Source organism: Ceratotherium simum, chromosome 30 (assembly GCF_057802395.1).
Source record: "Ceratotherium simum simum isolate JZ-2026a chromosome 30, ASM5780239v1, whole genome shotgun sequence".
Taxonomy (NCBI): Eukaryota; Metazoa; Chordata; class Mammalia; order Perissodactyla; family Rhinocerotidae; genus Ceratotherium; species Ceratotherium simum.
The window spans coordinates 22942456-22959104 of NC_141929.1; the positions used below are offsets into that span (position 1 = coordinate 22942456).

The following is a 16649-nucleotide window of genomic DNA, read 5'->3' on the forward strand; positions in this document are numbered from 1 at the left end:
TTGCCAATTGTCCCACTATTGTCTTCATTGCAAAAGGAAAAAATCTGGCCTGGTATCAAATTAAAGATCACAAGACTAATTTAATTGGCATATCTTTTATGTTCTCAATCTGAAACTTTCCTCAGTCTTTCCTTATCCTCCATGATCTTGATATTTTTGAAGAGTACAAATATTTATTTTAAGAATATCTCTTAATCTGATTTTCTTGGATATTTCCAATTTCTTAACATTAATATAGTTACTGTATTAATCTTTATCTCTATGGTTAAAGCTTTGGGATCTTCTTTAACTACACCTTTCTTACGCCAAGATCATAAAGATATTCTCCTGCATTTTGTTTAGAAGCTTTATTTATTTACATATTTTTTAACCTTTCAAATTTAGATTAACAATCGATCTGGAATTGTGCTTTTGTGTTGGTATATTGTAAAAGTCATGACTCAATTGTTCACATATATACGTATATATCTGTGAATATATGTTTAAAAATACATGTTAGATAGAAGTGTGTGTACATATTGGATCTATACATATACATTATATATGAATTTTTTGTGTGTGTGTGAGGAAGATCAGCCCTGAACTAACATTCATGTCATCCTCTTTTTTTTTGCTGAAGAAGACTGGCCCAGGGCTAACAACTGTGCCCATCTTCCTCTACTCTATATGGGATGCCGCCACAGCATGGCTTGACAAGTGGTGCATTGGTGTACACCCTGGATCTGAAACCCGGGCCGCCAGAAGAGGAGCACGTGCACTTAACCACTACACCATGATGCCAGCCCCTATATATATGAATTTTTAAACAGATAGATAGTAGGTACACGTGGAATTGTATATACATACTTGATGCAACATTATTGAAAAGAGCATAGTCAAAAAACTTTATCAATAGAACATCAATTCCATATATGCAATATGTCCATTTCAGGTATATTTTCAAATTTAACAACATAAAATTAGTAATATTGTATTATTAACTACTCATTAACTACAGATCTGTAGTGATGACTTCTGTTCATGGTCTTCTCCCATTTTTACATTTTTTTTTTTTTTTGCTAAGGAGGATTCACCCTGACCAAGTATCAGAGAGAGATGCTGTGGTTCTCATTCCCAGCAGTGGGCAGTGGGGGTCACTGCAAGAAGAGGCATGAGCTGTCTTTTGTGGGTTCACTGAGACTCACAGCGGGAACTTTCTGGGACCCCCCAGGGCCTGGGCCTCCCTCCTCTAACCCAGGTTAGGGAAACTTCTTAAGTCGTAGGACTTTCTCTGGCCTTGAGGCTGTGTGTTGGCGGAAGGAGCAACAGTCTTGCTACTGTGACCCTTGAGAACAAGTGTGTTGTCCAAAGGTTGGGTGACTTCGCCTGGGCCTGAGGGCTACGAGCTGCCGACAGTGCCCTCTTCTGTTCTGGGCTGAGGAGGCCGGTGGGCCTGGGATACAGGCCCAAACACTGTGCTCTTTCTTCTCTGCTGATAGTCCCCCACCCACACTCCCCAGGACCAACTGTCCCCTTAACTGCTCAGGGACATTCCACTGGTAACAGCCAGCACCCAACTGCCATGGCACACAGCAGAAGGAGTGATGTTTTTAGTATCTACATCAGATCACTTCACTACCCTGTTCAAATCCCTCCCAGGACTTCCCATCACATTTAAGACAAGAGCCACACTCCTCACCATAGCTGACAGGGCCTGCTGTGGTCCAGCCCATGCCTACTTCTCCAACCATATCTTTCATTCTTCTCTATCTTTCCTTTTGGCCACACTGGCCTACCTGCTGGTCCTAGAACAGGCCAGCCTCATTCCTAATTCAGTGTCTTTGCACTTGCTATTTCCGCCTCCAGGAATACTCTTCCTCCAGCTCCTGACATGACTCCCTCACTCCTGTCTCCACTGAAATGTCACCTCCTCAAAGAAGCCTTCCCTGACTACCTGGTGTAACATAGCACCCCCTCATCACACTATCCTCTTATCCTAATTTACTTTTCTTTATTGCAATTATAATGGCTTGAAATTATACAGTTTACTTGTTTGTTCTTTCCTTTAGTTTGTGGGAACCTTGAGCAGAGGGGATTTGATCATCTCATTGAAATAACCCAAGAACCCAGCACAGTGGCTGGTACATAGAAGGTGATCGTTATATCTGATGAATAAATGGACAGATAGGTGGATTGATAGATGTAACGGCATCTTCTCAGTCCTGCTTCTCTTCTCCTTACACACATACACACACACACACACACACTTGCACACACAGAGGCAAGTACTCATCAGGCTCTGCATTTCTTAAAGAACCTGCTTGTGTCCTGCCCCGGTCACACAGCCACATAGTTAGAAGCTGCACTCAAGGGTCCATTTGGAGTTAGAAGCTCTTAGAGGACCAGGTACCCCATGTGGGAATGTACTTTAAGGGAACAGAGAGGTTTGGAGACTGGCCCTGCGCAACTTGGATTTCAAGATAAACGCTGTTACACAAAACCACTTTATTGAACAGTAATGGAGCCCAATGGGGCTAGACAGGGCTGGGAATAAAGGGGCATATGAGCCTCAGGGGGGATGCTGCTTGAACCTCTTAATCCTGTTCTGGCTCCCGAGAGCAGGTCTTCCTCAGCAGCTCGCCCAGCAAGCTTCTGTGGGTTCAGCCTCCTGCCACCATGCTATAATCGCCGAATTTTGGGGCTTGGGCAACCGAGTTCTTTATCCGACTCTGCCACAGCTCGACGTTTCTTGGGCGCCCGCCTGGGGACTGGCTTCTCTGCTTCCACCTTTGCTGGGGTGGCCACAGGAGCATCCCCATAGGCCCGGTAGCCACCAACCAGGCAGTATGTCTCTCCATGCCAGCACATCTGGGTTTCTCCACACCCTCGGTAGACGACATGGTAGAGACAAGGTGTGGGAGGAGGGGTGGGAGCCACTGCTGCTAGAAAGAAAATCGGAACTGATCAGTCACTTCTGCTGTACACAGGTCCTGCCAGGACCTCCCCTCATGTCTCTCAGTTTCTGCTTGACGCTCTTTAATCTGCTTGGCATCCAAAACAAGCCTTGGCCCATCACCTCTATGAGTCCCCCAGAGAAGGGATATTGGCTGCAAAAGCAATTCCATGGAGCCTATGGCAGCAGCAGGAGATCAGGAAATCTGTTTCCCATTCCCAGAGAAAATGGTAGAACCCGAAAATAATTGCAATTAGGAACCCCTACATCTCTCCCTTCCACGACAGAGAAAACACTTCTTAAGGTCTGTCACTTCAGATGCTTTAATGGAAATGCCTTCCAAGTTTTGGAAAAATAATCTAATGTAAATCGGTTAAGAACCCCTTTCACCTTGGCAACTCCTCTTGGGCCCCATTCATTCCACCTGTTTCAACCGCACTGAACTCTAGCCCTCTGATGCTTTGATCTAGATTAGAAAAAAGGCCAAATACTGAGGCAGAGTGACCAGGAGGTTCAGAGCCAGAATCTGGGTACCAAGTCTAGGCTCACATCAACCCAACCTCCTGGGACACCATTTCCCCGCCGTCCAGGCTCAGTACCACTTCATCACTCCCCTTGCCTCTTCTGTTCTTCCCACTGATATGATACCACGCTTTCTCCAGTACTCAGCAGCTCAGTCTGGGACGTGTCTGAGGAGACCCCAGTGAATGTCTACATGACAGCACAGTGAAAGAGCCTGGGTTGGAGATGAGGTTCAAGAGTGGCCCTCAACAGCTCTTCCTCAAACTGCTCCATTTATCACTTGCCAACAAAACTGCACTTTTGCTAAGAGGCCAATCAGGAAAGGGTCTGAATGGAAGCAACTTGTAGCCCAAAGGGGAAGGCGTCATTTATAAACCTTTCTGAACCCTTGCCCAGGGTTGACATTTCACTTGTCCTCATCAGTGAGCAGGAACACTGTGGGTCCCTGAGGGGGCCCTAGGCCACTGATATTATTTACAGCTGGGGAAGCTCTGAGGTGTGGTGGACAAGCCCAAAAGGATCATGTGGCAGACAGGTGAGGTTGTGGGTATACCACTCCCTCTTATACACATGCTCAGACTCAACCTACCTGCTGTGTGGCATTCCCAGGGGACAGAGGACAAGTTAGAGTTAATAAAGATGGTCCGATCAGACATTCTCTCTCAGGCAACCTAACAGATTGGTATCTGGTAGAGAACTGGTAGGTAAGTTTCCCCAAGAGCACCACATTTGCGTGGTTACCCTGCCATGGAAACTGAGGTCTGTGACATCATCACTAACCAGTGAGGTCACATAAAGAACCTGTGACTTGAGGGGCAGGCTTCAGGCTCCTGGGGTTTTGTGGAGGACAGCAGGGTGGAGGCAGAGAGGCATCCTGCCTGGGCCCTCACACCTGGCCCTCCCCATCCATGCCCTAGTCAAGTAGCCACTCCCTGTGGAGCATACCTGTGGGCGGGCACAGCCCCAGGGACCACAGGAGGGCAAGAGAAGCCCACATTCTGAGATGGGCTTGAGAGGCAAGATTAACTTAGAGACAGCTAAGTTGTATGGCACTGACCGTAAGTATTCAACAGTTGGAGAGGCAGAGATTTGTGTGAACTGGAAATCAGAGAAGGCTCCTGGCTGGTGGGCTTGAAGGACACGTGAGATTTGGACTCGTGGAGAGGAGAGAAGACATTCCAGTTGGGAAGAATAAAAGCAAAGACAAGCTCTTCTCGACCTTGTCCTGCCCCAAATGTAAATTCATAGAACCCTCACGTTTTTTACCACCGAGGACTTAGAAAACCAAGAGGTTAAGGGGCCTACCCAAAGTTACACAGGTAGTGGAGTGGTGTTCTGCTCGATAGTAGGGCTTCATGTCAGGGGTCCAGATTTATAGCCGAGAGGAATATGAAGACAAGCTCATCACATTCCAGTGATACTGGGAGCGATGTTAAAGGTGGTCTAAGGCAAATGAGGGTCTTGAATGACTTCACATTGGGAACAATATGCCCATTTTAATGTGAAGTTCAAAACAAACTCACGACAAAATGACATAATACAAAACGCCAACCTACTCATTACACTCTTCTCTTCCCCAACAGGGCAAATAATGGCCATCCCATCACCATGAAAGGAAGAGGTGTGGGCTCAGCAGCAGCTGGGTGAAAAACACAGTCCACTCTGTGAGGAGGTGTTCCTAAAAGACGATTTGGTCCTACTCCGAGGAGGAAGAAATAGACAACTCTGCTCTTAGCCTTCTCAGGCCCACAGGAAGGAGCCATATTTCGGGCAGGCTTTGATACAGTGTGGCTAAGAACTTCCTAGCCATGAGAGATGACCTTCCCTAGGAGGGGGCTCCCTGTGGCTGACCTGGAAAAAACAAAGATGGGACTATTTGTTTACTGCTGCTGCAGAGAGGATGTACCCTGGAGACAGACATTGCCTGGGCTACTATTTTAGAGGTTGGCCAGCCCTGGTTGAGAACCACAGCACCTTCTCTCTACTCCTAAGTTGTTTGATGGGTGTGAAGCAGGATAGGGCAGATGAAGTCAGGCCTAATTAGAGCAGACTCCTTTTGTGGGGGGCTCTGGAGGAAGTTCATCCTGGCAGGTGGGCCAGCATAAGAACCACTCAGATTCTCCAAGGCTCCAGAGAGATGACTTGCCTGGGAGCATCTCTCTCATCTGGTGGGGATACGGACCTTATCAGCCCCTGCTGGGTCTCTGGGGAAGGCAGAAGGGCAGACACAAATGGTTTATCAACTTAAGAGTGTTTGAGACTCACCTGGGGAGTTCACAAAACAACTTAAAAATACTTCTACGTGGATTCTTGGGCCAACTCTCAGAAAAATTATCCAGATCTGGAGTGGGGCTCAGGATCTGCGCTTTTAACAAGGCTCCTGGGCAGTTCCACCAGAGTGGTCAGGGATAGAGTGACCAAAGTATTGTCTAAATGGGGTCACCTTTGAGAGTCAAAGTGGGCAGTATTAAGAACTGCACCAGGCAAAGATGTAAACAAGGAATATTCAAGGGAAATAGAGATGTATCGTTACTCTGTGCATGAATCACATTTGAGAAAAGCTAGCCTGGTGGTTAAGAACACAACCCTGGGTGCAGACAAGACCAGATTCTGTCCTATTGACTTGTGTGATTTTCAGCAAGTTCTTTTATCCCTCTGAGCCTCAATTTCTTCATATGGACAAGAGAGCTATGATTGTACATTTAGCACAATGTTGTCTTTTGGCAAAGGTTGCCCTGGGCCCGTGTCTGTTCTCTGCAACCTTATCATTTTCAGTGCACAAGTATTTTATTTTTGGTGAGAAAGATTCACCCTAAGCTAAAAATTATTGCCTATCTTCCTTTATTTTGTATGTGAACCACCATCACAGCATGGCCACTGATAGATGAGTAGTGTAGGTCTGTGCCCGGGAAGCCAACACCTGCTGCCAAAGCTAGTGCATTAAACATAACCACCAGGCCACAGGGCCGGCCTCTGTTTATATATGTTTGAAGCCATATTATTAAAAGGCAAAAAAGTACTTAAAATTGTGACTTTTACTTCACAGTTTATCATTGTCAAGTAATGTCTACCTTTATCTCTGTAATAGATTTTGCCTTAATTTCCATTTTTCCATTAATAATGTAGATATACAAGCTTTAATTGGTTAGTTTTTGCATATATTCTTTTTTTTCTTTCATTTTTTTTTGTAAGTCCCTTAATTGTTTCTTTATTGCCATTACCCTATAACATTAACTTGTGGGTGTTCTTAGAAACTTATATTGATATGTCTTTCTCTAAAGAGGCTTTCCATTTGTTTCTGCTGAGCATCTAGGAGCATCTAGGGTCCCTTCCACTTGCTACTGCCTACAACCTTGTTCAAAGTTTGAGGGTCCCAGGACCATCAAGGCTATGGATTCTCAGGATAGAGAAAGTACTATACCCAAAGGAGGGGAGGAGGCAATTATAGATCTGGCTTCCTCTCACTCCGACAACATAGCCCTTAGGATTCCCACTCCATAAGGGGTGGTTCTCCCATAAACCTTCCCCTGTTGAAGCCCTGGGTCCTAACCTCTGGCTCTGGCTCAGCAGGGCCATAGAACCAAGAATCAAGTATTTGTGAAGACTATTTCAGGTTATATGTAGCTTTGGTACTCTTATATACTGCATGCCTTTCTGATTATAGGCTTTTCCCAAAATTGGCCTAGAAATTATGCAATAATTTTTCAGATCATCAGGTTTTTTTGTTTTTTTTTTTTTGTTTTAAAAACAGAGTTTTTAAAACTCTGTGTTTGATAGCTGTTGTTTCCAGAGATAGTGTTGTTCTGCCTTAACCTAGCCTGCCACTACCTCTACCATAAACTGAAATCTTTCTACATACATTTTCTACTCCACGTTTTCTTGACTCATTCGTGTGGAAATAAATTGTGATTTTATATAATGTTAGCTCATCGACTTCAATATCTCCTTTCATTTACAGCCAAAAAACAGTTTCCCTAAAAGAGATGTGAATTACACAAGGACTAGAACTATTGAACTGCCATAGAAAAAGTCCACAGACAAATCATGACTGAATTAGGGTTAGTTATTTTCAATTTAGAAGAGGTTGTTTACTTGTATTTCCTGAGATCTACACGCATTCACATTATCACTAAGTTTGTCAATCAAATCCCTCTTTATGAGATCTAAACCAGTACTGTGCATTCCCACCCCCAGCCACCAAACCTGGAAAACAACTCCAGAATGTCCATCTAAATTACTTTCTTTGATGAAATAAATCAATACATAACATAATGTCTGGCACATATTAGACTTTTAAGATATGTTTGTTTGGTGAATCAAAATGTTATATTGTACCTGAAAATTACCCAGCATATGTCAGATAAAATTTAATGGTCAGCTTGTTAAACTGTTGTTTCATGTTTATAATGCATTTAAGAAAATGGATACCTAAAAAATCATAAAAAGAAGACTATTAAAATTTTGCACAAATTTATATCTATATCTATCTTATCTATATATTTTATATATATTCCTCTCTGTAAATCATTGGCAATGTTTTGTTTTTACATGAGTTCTTAAACACATAAATTAACACTGAATGTGATATCTGTAAAAGTGAAAATTGAATTCTCCTTGGGGAGTATGTTTATCCTTCATATCAATCCTCAGCTTTTAAAATGGAATGTTAACATCATTTTGGGGTGCACCAAGGGGTGTGTGTGTGTTTAATATGTTTCAAAATGATATAAAAACTAGTTGAGCAACACATCATTACTTTAGGCACGGTTTTTAAAAAAGAGGAGGTTGCTCTGCTGGCTATTTCCCATTTGGTCTTTCATATTGTCTCTCCTCCTTTCTCTCCACTGCTCTCTGCCCTGAGAAGCAGAATAAAACGACTGGACCTGCAGACTCCCTTAATAGGCTGCTTTGGGTTTGGGTTTGGACGAGTGGAAGCACTGGCAACAGCGGACGGAGGGAAGATAGTAAGTGTACAGATTGTCCAGACCTCAACCAAAGGCCACTCTTGCACTCAAGGCAGCTTTCTCTTCATGTCTCCCATTCTAGATTCTTGGTAACTACTCCCTCCCCTAATTCTTCAGGCCTAGCAGCGATCACATCGCTGTTTTCACTAATCTTGGGTTTCTGTCCTATGTTTTGCGGTTCCCATGCTCTTCACCCATTCATCTATTAATAGTATTTATTAAACTTACTTTCACTTACACTAACTTGTGTGGTCTATTTGTTTCCTGTTGCCATCTGAGTGATGTAGGCAGTGAGGACAGAAGCAGCAGAGGGTGTTGTTGATTACCCAGAACCCAGAGTAATTAGCCAAAGTCATTTAGTTACTACTTAGTACAAAAAAAGTATTTAGTACAAAAAAATCTTATTGTCAACATTGTTCAAATAGCTCTGGGCAATTGATTCACCACATTTAGTATTAAAATGAATATGTTCCCCTAAGATGACACCATGAAAGAAGTCAGCCAAATAAAGTTATTTTTAGTCCTGACAAAGGTTCATCAAGGAAGCAACATGTAGTTTTATTTATCCTGTCTAGTTTCTGTTTACTCTCTATTTCATTAATTTCTGTTTTTATCATTATTCATTCATTTCTCATACATTCTTTGTGTTGGTTAAATGTTTCTTTTTCAAGCTTCTGAATTTAGATGATTAGCTTTCAGATTTCGGCCTTTTTTCTCTTCTGCCCTGAGCTGTTAAGGCCGCTTCTTTCTCTGAGTTCTTTCTCAGCAGTATCCCACGGGTTTGACAGGCTGTACTTTTGTTACATTTCAGTCCTAAATATTTTTAAATGTTTTTTAATTCAATTTATTTAAACTAAAAGAAAAAGAAAACCAAAAATAATTCACCCATTTCTTCCACCTCCCACCTCTGGCAACCACCAACCTGTTCTGTGCATCTACGAGCTTGGTTGAGAAGTACCGGCAGAAGAACAAAAGGCCGACAGACAGAGAAGTATTGCTTGGAGTGCATTTCCAGGCTCTGTCTTCTTTTTGTGTGCCTTGGTGGCAGAGGAAGAGGACAGAGGATTAAACTATTTTACAAAACTGGCAAAATAAGGGTATAGCACTCTCTCACTATCTCCTAGGTTCCAGTCTCTGCAGCATTAGATAAGCTTTGCCTAAGGTAATGAACAGGTAAGAGTCAACATATAATACTCTACAAAACAACTTAAAAATACTTGCACAGTGGGCCAGCCCCAGTGGCCTGGTAGTTAAGTTTGGCACGTTCCACCTCAGCAGCCTGGGTTTGGTTCCTAGGCGAGGACTTACACCACTCATCCATCAGTGGCCATGCTGCGACAGTGGCTCACATACAAAATAGAGGAAGATTGGCAACAGGTGTTAGCTCAGGGCAACTCTCCCTCAGCAAAAACAAACAAAAAAATACTTGCACACAGAATGATAAGATTGCAGAGAACATAAATGAGCCCAGGGCAATCATTGCCAAAAGACAACATTGTGCTAAATGTACAATCATAGCTCTCTTTTCCATATGAAGGAACTGAGGCTCAGAGGGATAAAAGAACTTGTTCAAAACCACACAAGTGAATAGGACAGATTCTGGTCTTGTCTGCACCAGGGTTGTGTTCTTAACCACCAGGCTAGCTTTTCTCAAATGTGATTCATGCACAGAATAACGATACATCTCTATTTCCCTTGAATATTCCTTGTTTACATCTGTGCCTGGTGCAGTTCTTAATACTGCCCATTTTGACTCTCAAAGGTGACCCAGTTTAGACAATACTTTTGTCACTCTATCCCTGACCACTAAGGTGGAACTGCCCAGGAAGCTTGTTAAAAGTGCAGATTCCAGGGGCCGGCCCGGTGGCGCAAGCGGTTGGGTGCGCGCGCTCCGCTGCGGCGGCCCGGGGTTTGCTGGTTCGGATCCCGGGCACGCACCGACGCACTGCTTGGTAAGCCATGCTGTGGCGGCGTCCCATATAAAGTGGAGGAAGATAGGCACAGATGTTAGCCCAGGGCCGTCTTCCTCAGCAAAAAAAGAGGAGGATTGGCAGATGTTAGCTCAGGGCTGATCTCCTCACAAAAAAAAAAAAAAAAAAAAAAAGTGCAGATTCCTGAGTCCCACTCCAGATCTGGATAAGTTTTCTGAGGGTCGCCCAAGAATCCACATAAAAGTATTTTTATGTGGAATTAAGAAGTTGTTTTGTGTACTCTCCAGTTGAGTCTCAAGACTTCTTAAATTGACAAACCATTTGTGTCTGCTATTCTGCCTTCACCAGAGACAAAGTCAGAGGCTGATAAGCTTTCCATACCCCCTCCAGATGAGAGGGATGCTCCCAGGCAATTCTGGAGCCTTGAGAATCTGAGTGGTCTTATGCTGGCCCATCTGCCAGGATGAACCTCCTCCAGAGACCTCCCCAAAAGCAGTCTGCTCTAATTAGGCCTGACGTTGTCTGTCCTATCCTGCTCCACACTGATCAGACAACTTAGGAGTAGAGAGAAGGTGCTGTGGTTCTCAACCAGGGCTGGCCAACCTCTAAAATAGTAGCCCAGGCATTCTCTACCTCCTGGGCACATCCTCTCTGCAGCAGGCCCATAAACAAATGTCCCATCTTTGCTTTTTCCAGGTCAGCCACAGGGAGCCCCCTCCTAGGGAAGGTCATCTCTCATGGCTAGGAATTTCTTGGCCATGCTGTATCAAACCATGCCCCAAATATGGCTCCTTCCTGTGGGCCTGAGCAGGCTGAGAGCAGAGTTGTCTATTTCCTCCTCGGAGTAGGAACAAATCGTCTTTCAGGAACACCTCCTCACAGAGTGGACCGTGTTGTTCACCCAGCTGCTGCTGAGCCCACATCTCTTCCTTTCATGGTGACGGGATGGTCGTTATTTACCCTGTTGGGGGAGAGAGAGGAGTGTAATGGTTAGGTTGTCGTTTTGTATTATGTCATTTTGTCATGAATTTGTTTTGAATTTCATATTAAAATGGGCATATTGTTCCCAATGTGAAGTCATTCAAGACCCTCATTTGCCTTAGACCACCTTTAACATCGCTCCCAGTATCACTGGAATGTGATGAGCTTGTCTTCATATTCCTCTCGGCTATAAATCTGGACCACTGACATGAAGCCCTACCATCGAGCAGAACACCACTCCACTACCTGTGTAACTTTGGGTAGGCCCCTTAACCTCTTGGTTTTTTAAGTCCTCAGTGGTAAATATGTGAGGGTTCTATGAATTTACATTTGGGGCAGGACAAGGTCGAGAAGAGCTTGTCTTTGCTTTTATTCTTCCCAACTGGAATGTCTTCTCTCCTCTCCACGAGTCCAAATCTCACGTGTCCTTCAAGCCCACCAGCCAGGAGCCTTCTCTGATTTCCAGTTCACACAAATCTCTGCCTCTCCAACTGTTGAATACTTACGGTCAGTGCCATACAACTTAGCTGTCTCTAAGTTAATCTTGCCTCTCAAGCCCATCTCAGAATGTGGGTTTCTCTTGCCCTCCTGTGGTCCCTGGGGCTGTGCCCGCCCACAGGTATGCTCCACAGGGAGTGGCTACTTGACTAGGGCATGGATGGGGAGGGTCAGGTGAGGGGGCCCAGGCAGGATGCCTCTCTGCCTCCACCCTGCTGTCCTCCACAAAACCCCAGGAGCCTGAAGCCTGCTGCTCAAGTGACAGGTTCCTTATGTGACCTCACTGGGTAGTGATGACGTCACAGACCTCCATTTCCATGGCAGGGTAACCACGCAAACGTGGTGCTCTTAGGGAAACTTACCTACCAGTTCTCTACCAGATACCAATCTGTTAGGTTGCCTGAGAGAGAATGTCTGATCGGACCATCTTTATTAACTCTAACTTGTCCTCTGTCCCCTGGGAATGCCACACAGCAGGTAGGTTGAGTCTGAGCATGTGTATAAGAGGGAGTGGTATACCCACAACCTCACCTGTCTGCCACATGATCCTTTTGGGCTTGTCCACCACACCTCAGAGCTTCCCCAGCTGTAAATAATATCAGTGGCCTAGGGCCCCCTCAGGGACCCACAGTGTTCCTGCTCACTGATGAGGACAAGTGAAATGTCAACCCTGGGCAAGGGTTCAGAAAGGTTTATAAATGACGCCTTCCCCTTTGGGCTACAAGATGCTTCCATTCAGACCCTTTGCTGAGTGGCCTCTCAGCAGAAGTGCATTTTTGTTGGCAAGTGATGAATGGAGCAGTTTGAGGAAGAGCTGTTGAGGGCCACTCTTGAACCTCACCTTCCAACCCAGGCACCTTCACTGTGCTGTCATGTAGACATCCACAGGGCTCCCCTCAGACACGTTCCAGCCTGAGCTGTTGAGTACTGGGGGAAACAGTCGTGTCATATTGATGGGAAGAAGAGAAGAGGCAAGGGGAGTGATGAAGTGGTACTGAGCCTGGACGGCGGGGAAATGGTGTCCCAGGAGGTTGGGTTGATGTGAGCCTAGACTTGGTACCCAGATTCTGGCTCTGAACCTCCTGGTCACTCTGCCTCAGTATTTGGCCTTTTTCCTAATCTAGATCAAAGCATCAGAGGGCTAGAGTTCAGTGTGGTTGAAACAGGCGGAATGAATGGGGCCCAAGAGGAGTTGCCAAGGTGCAAGGAGTTCTTAACCAATTTACATTAGATTATTTTTCCAAAACTTGGAAGGCATTTCCATTAAAGTCTCAGAAGTGACAGACCTTAAAAAGTGGTTTCTTTGTTGTGGAAGGGAGAGATGGAGGGGATCCTGTTGGCAATTATTTTCGGGTTCTACCATTTTCTCTGGGAATGGGAAACAGATTTCCTGATCTCCTGCTGCTGCCATAGGCTCCATGGAATTGCTTTTGCAGCCAATATCCCTTCTCTGGGGGACTCATAGAGGTGATGGGCCAGGGCTGTGTTTTGGATGCCAAGCAGATTAAAGAGCTTCAAGCAGAAACTGAGAGAGACATGAGAGAGGGGAGGTCCTGGCAGGACCTGTGTACAGCAGAAGTGACTGATCAGTTCCGATTTTCTTTCCAGCAGCAGTGGCTCCCACCCCTCCTCCCACACCTTGTCTCTACCATGTCGTCTACCGAGGGTGTGGAGAAACCCAGATGTGCTGGCATGGAGAGACATACTGCCTGGTTGGTGGCTACCGGGCCTATGGGGATGCTCCTGTGGCCACCCCAGCAAAGGTGGAAGCAGAGAAGCCAGTCCCCAGGCGGGCGCCCAAGAAACGTCGAGCTATGGCAGAGTCGGATAAAGAACTCTGTTGCCCAAGCCCCCAAAATTGGCGATTACAGCATGGTGGCAGGAGGCTGACCCCGCAGAAGCTTGCTGGGCGAGCCGCTGAGGAAGACCTGCTCTCGGGAACCAGAACAGGATTAAGAGATTCAAGCAGCATCCCCGCTGAGGCTCACATGCCCCTTTATTCCCAGCCCTGTCTAGCCCCATTGGGCTCCATTACTGTTCAATAAAATGGTTTTGTGTAAGAGTGTTTATCTTCAAATCCCGGTTGCGCAGGGCCAGTCTCCAAACCTCTCTGTTCCCTTAAAGTACATTCCCACATGGGGTACCTGGTCCTCTAAGAGCTTCTAACTCCAAATGGACCCTTGAGTGCAGCTTCTAACTATGTGGCTGTGTGACCGGGGCAGGACACAAGCAGGTTCTTTAAGAAATGCAGAGCCTGATGAGTACTTCCCTCTGTGTGTGCAAGTGTGTGTGTGTGTGTATATGTGTGTAAGGAGAAGAGAAGCAGGACTGAGAAGATGCCGTTACATCTATCAATCCACCTATCTGTCCATTTATTCATCAGATATAACGATCACCTTCTATGTACCAGCCACTGTGCTGGGTTCTTGGGCTATTTCAATGAGATGATCAAAGCCCCTCTCCTCAAGGTTCCCACATACTAAAGGAAAGAACAAACAAGTAAACTGTATAATTTCAAGCCATTATAATTGCAATAAAGAAAAGTAAAGTAGGATAAGAGGACAGAGTGATGGGGGGTGCCGTGTTACACAAGGTAGTCAGGGAAGGCTTCTTTGAGGAGGTGACATTTCAGTGGAGACAGGAGTGAGGGAGTCATGTCAGGAGCTGGAGGAAGAGTATTCCTGGAGGCGGAAATAGCAAGTGCAAAGACACTGAATTAGGAATAAGGCTGGCCTGTTCTAGGACCAGCAGGTAGGCCAGTGTGGCCTATAGGAAAGATAGAGAAGAATGAAGGATGTGGTTGGAGAAGTAGGCATGGGCTGGACCACAGCAGGCCCTGTCAGCTATGGTGAGGAGTGTGGCTCTTGTCTTAAATGTGATGGGAAGTCCTGGGAGGGATTTGAACAGGGTAGTGAAGTGATCTGATGTAGATACTAAAAACATCATTCCTTCTGCTGTGTGCCATGGCAGTCGGGTGCTGGCTGTTACCAGTGGAATGTCCCTGAGCAGTTAAGGGGATAGTTGGTCCTGGGGAGTGTGGGTGGGGGACTATCAGCAGAGAAGAAAGAGCACAGTGTTTGGGCCTGTATCCCAGGCCCACCGGCCTCCTCAGCCCAGAACAGAAGAGGGCACTGTCGGCAGCTCGTAGCCCTCAGGCCCAGGCGAAGTCACCCAACCTGTGGACAGCACACTTGTTCTCAAGGGCCACAGCAGCAAGACTTGCCCCTTCCCCTGACACACACCCCCAAGGCCAGAGAAAGTCCTAGGACTTAAGAAGTTTCCCTAACCTAGCTTAGAGGAGGGAAGCCCAGGCCCTGGGGGGGGTCCCAGAAAGTTCCCGCTGTGAGTCTCAGTGAACCCACAAAAGACAGCTCATGCCTCTTCTTGCAGTGACCCCCACTGCCCACTGCTGGGAATGAGAACCTCAGCATCTCTCTCTGATACTTGGTGTGACTGAGGCAGACTTGTGGTTACTGGTGGAGTCAGATAGGCTGGCAGTTCCCAAACAAGAGGCAAACACACTCACTTGAGGCTCTTAGGACAAGCAAGATCCCCAGCACCCACACCAGTCCTACCGAACACATTCTTAGGGTGGGGTCTGGAAATCTGCGGTGTTACAAGCTCCTGTAACTACCAGTTAGCAGGAAATATAAGTGACAGAGGAACATGTGAAATGACAGCATGGGATGCAGTCCGCAAATTCCAGAACAGAGGAAACTCTAAAGGACAAAGGATGTGATTTTTTTCAACAAATAAATTGCAAAGAAATAAAAAGAAGGACTAGGAACCCACAGATTAAGAGAGATAGCAAGCAAATGCAATGTGAGGTCTTATCTACATTATAATTCAAATCAATTGTTTAAAAATGAGGCAATTAGGGAAATTTGAACATGACAGATAATTTATGATATTAAGGAAATATTGTTGACTTTTTCAGATGCTGTAATATTATGGTAGTGAAGTGATCTGTCTTTGATTAATAAATTATATTTTATTTAGGTATAGTGGACATATAACATTATATTAGTTTCAGGCATACAACATAATGATTCAATATTTGTATATGCTGTGAAATTATCACCACTGTAAGTGTGGTTAACATCTGTCACCATACAGTTACCAAATTTTTTTTCTTTTGAGGGTAACTTTTAAAATTTACTCAGCAACTTTCAACTATGCAATATAGTATTATTGACTGTAGTAACCATGCTGTACATTACATCCCTGAGATTTATTTATTTTATAACTGGAAGTTTATACCTTTTGACCCAAGTCACCCCTTTTGCCTACCCACTACACCCCGCCTCTGCCAACACCAATCTGTTCTCTGTATCTATGAGCTCATTTCTTTTTGTTAGATTCCCTATATAAGTGAGATCATGTGGTAGTTGTCTTTCTTGTCTGACTTATTTCACTTAGTGTAATACGCTCTAGGTCCATCCATATTTCTGCAAATGGCAACATTTCCTCCTTTTTATGGCTCAATAATATTCCATTGCATATATACCACATTTTCTTTATCCATTCATCCATTGATGGGCACTAGATTGTTTCCATTTCCTGGCTATTGTAAATAATGTTGCAATGAAGGTGGGAGTGCATGTATCTTTTCAAGTTAGTGTTTTCATTTTCTTTGGATAAAAACTCAGAATTGGAATTGCTGAATCATATGGTAGTCTTATTTTTAACTTCTTGAGGAACCTCCAAATTATTTTCCAAAGTGGCTGCACCAATTTACATTCCCACCAACAGTGCGCAAGGGTTTCTTTTTCTCCACATCCTTGCCAACACTTGTTATTTCTTGTCTTTTTGATGATACCC

At 44.9% G+C, this 16649-nt stretch overlaps 1 protein-coding gene and 1 pseudogene across 1 annotated transcript; one reads left to right on the plus strand and one right to left on the minus strand.

Moving 5' to 3' along the window:
* Positions 1-2484: 2484 nt before the first annotated feature.
* LOC147913120 (DPEP2 neighbor protein pseudogene) lies at positions 2485-4110 on the minus strand (annotated as a pseudogene).
* An 8128-nt stretch (positions 4111-12238) lies between these two features.
* LOC106802040 (DPEP2 neighbor) lies at positions 12239-13873 on the plus strand. The gene is made up of 2 exons (XM_014788582.2): positions 12239-12305; positions 13437-13873. The coding sequence occupies exons 1-2, from the start codon at positions 12239-12241 to the stop codon at positions 13871-13873; spliced, it is 504 nt and encodes a 167-aa protein (XP_014644068.1).
* The last annotated feature ends 2776 nt before the right edge of the window (positions 13874-16649 follow it).

What these genes read in the sequence shown, in the direction of transcription:
- LOC106802040 (XM_014788582.2), top strand. Translation starts at nt 12,239, where the DNA reads ATGTCTGATCGGACCATCTTTATTAACTCTAACTTGTCCTCTGTCCCC. An exon ending in CTGGGAATGCCACACAGCAG is followed by an intron (nt 12,306 to 13,436) that starts GTAGGTTGAGTC and finishes TTTTCTTTCCAG; the next exon opens with CAGCAGTGGCTCCCACCCCT.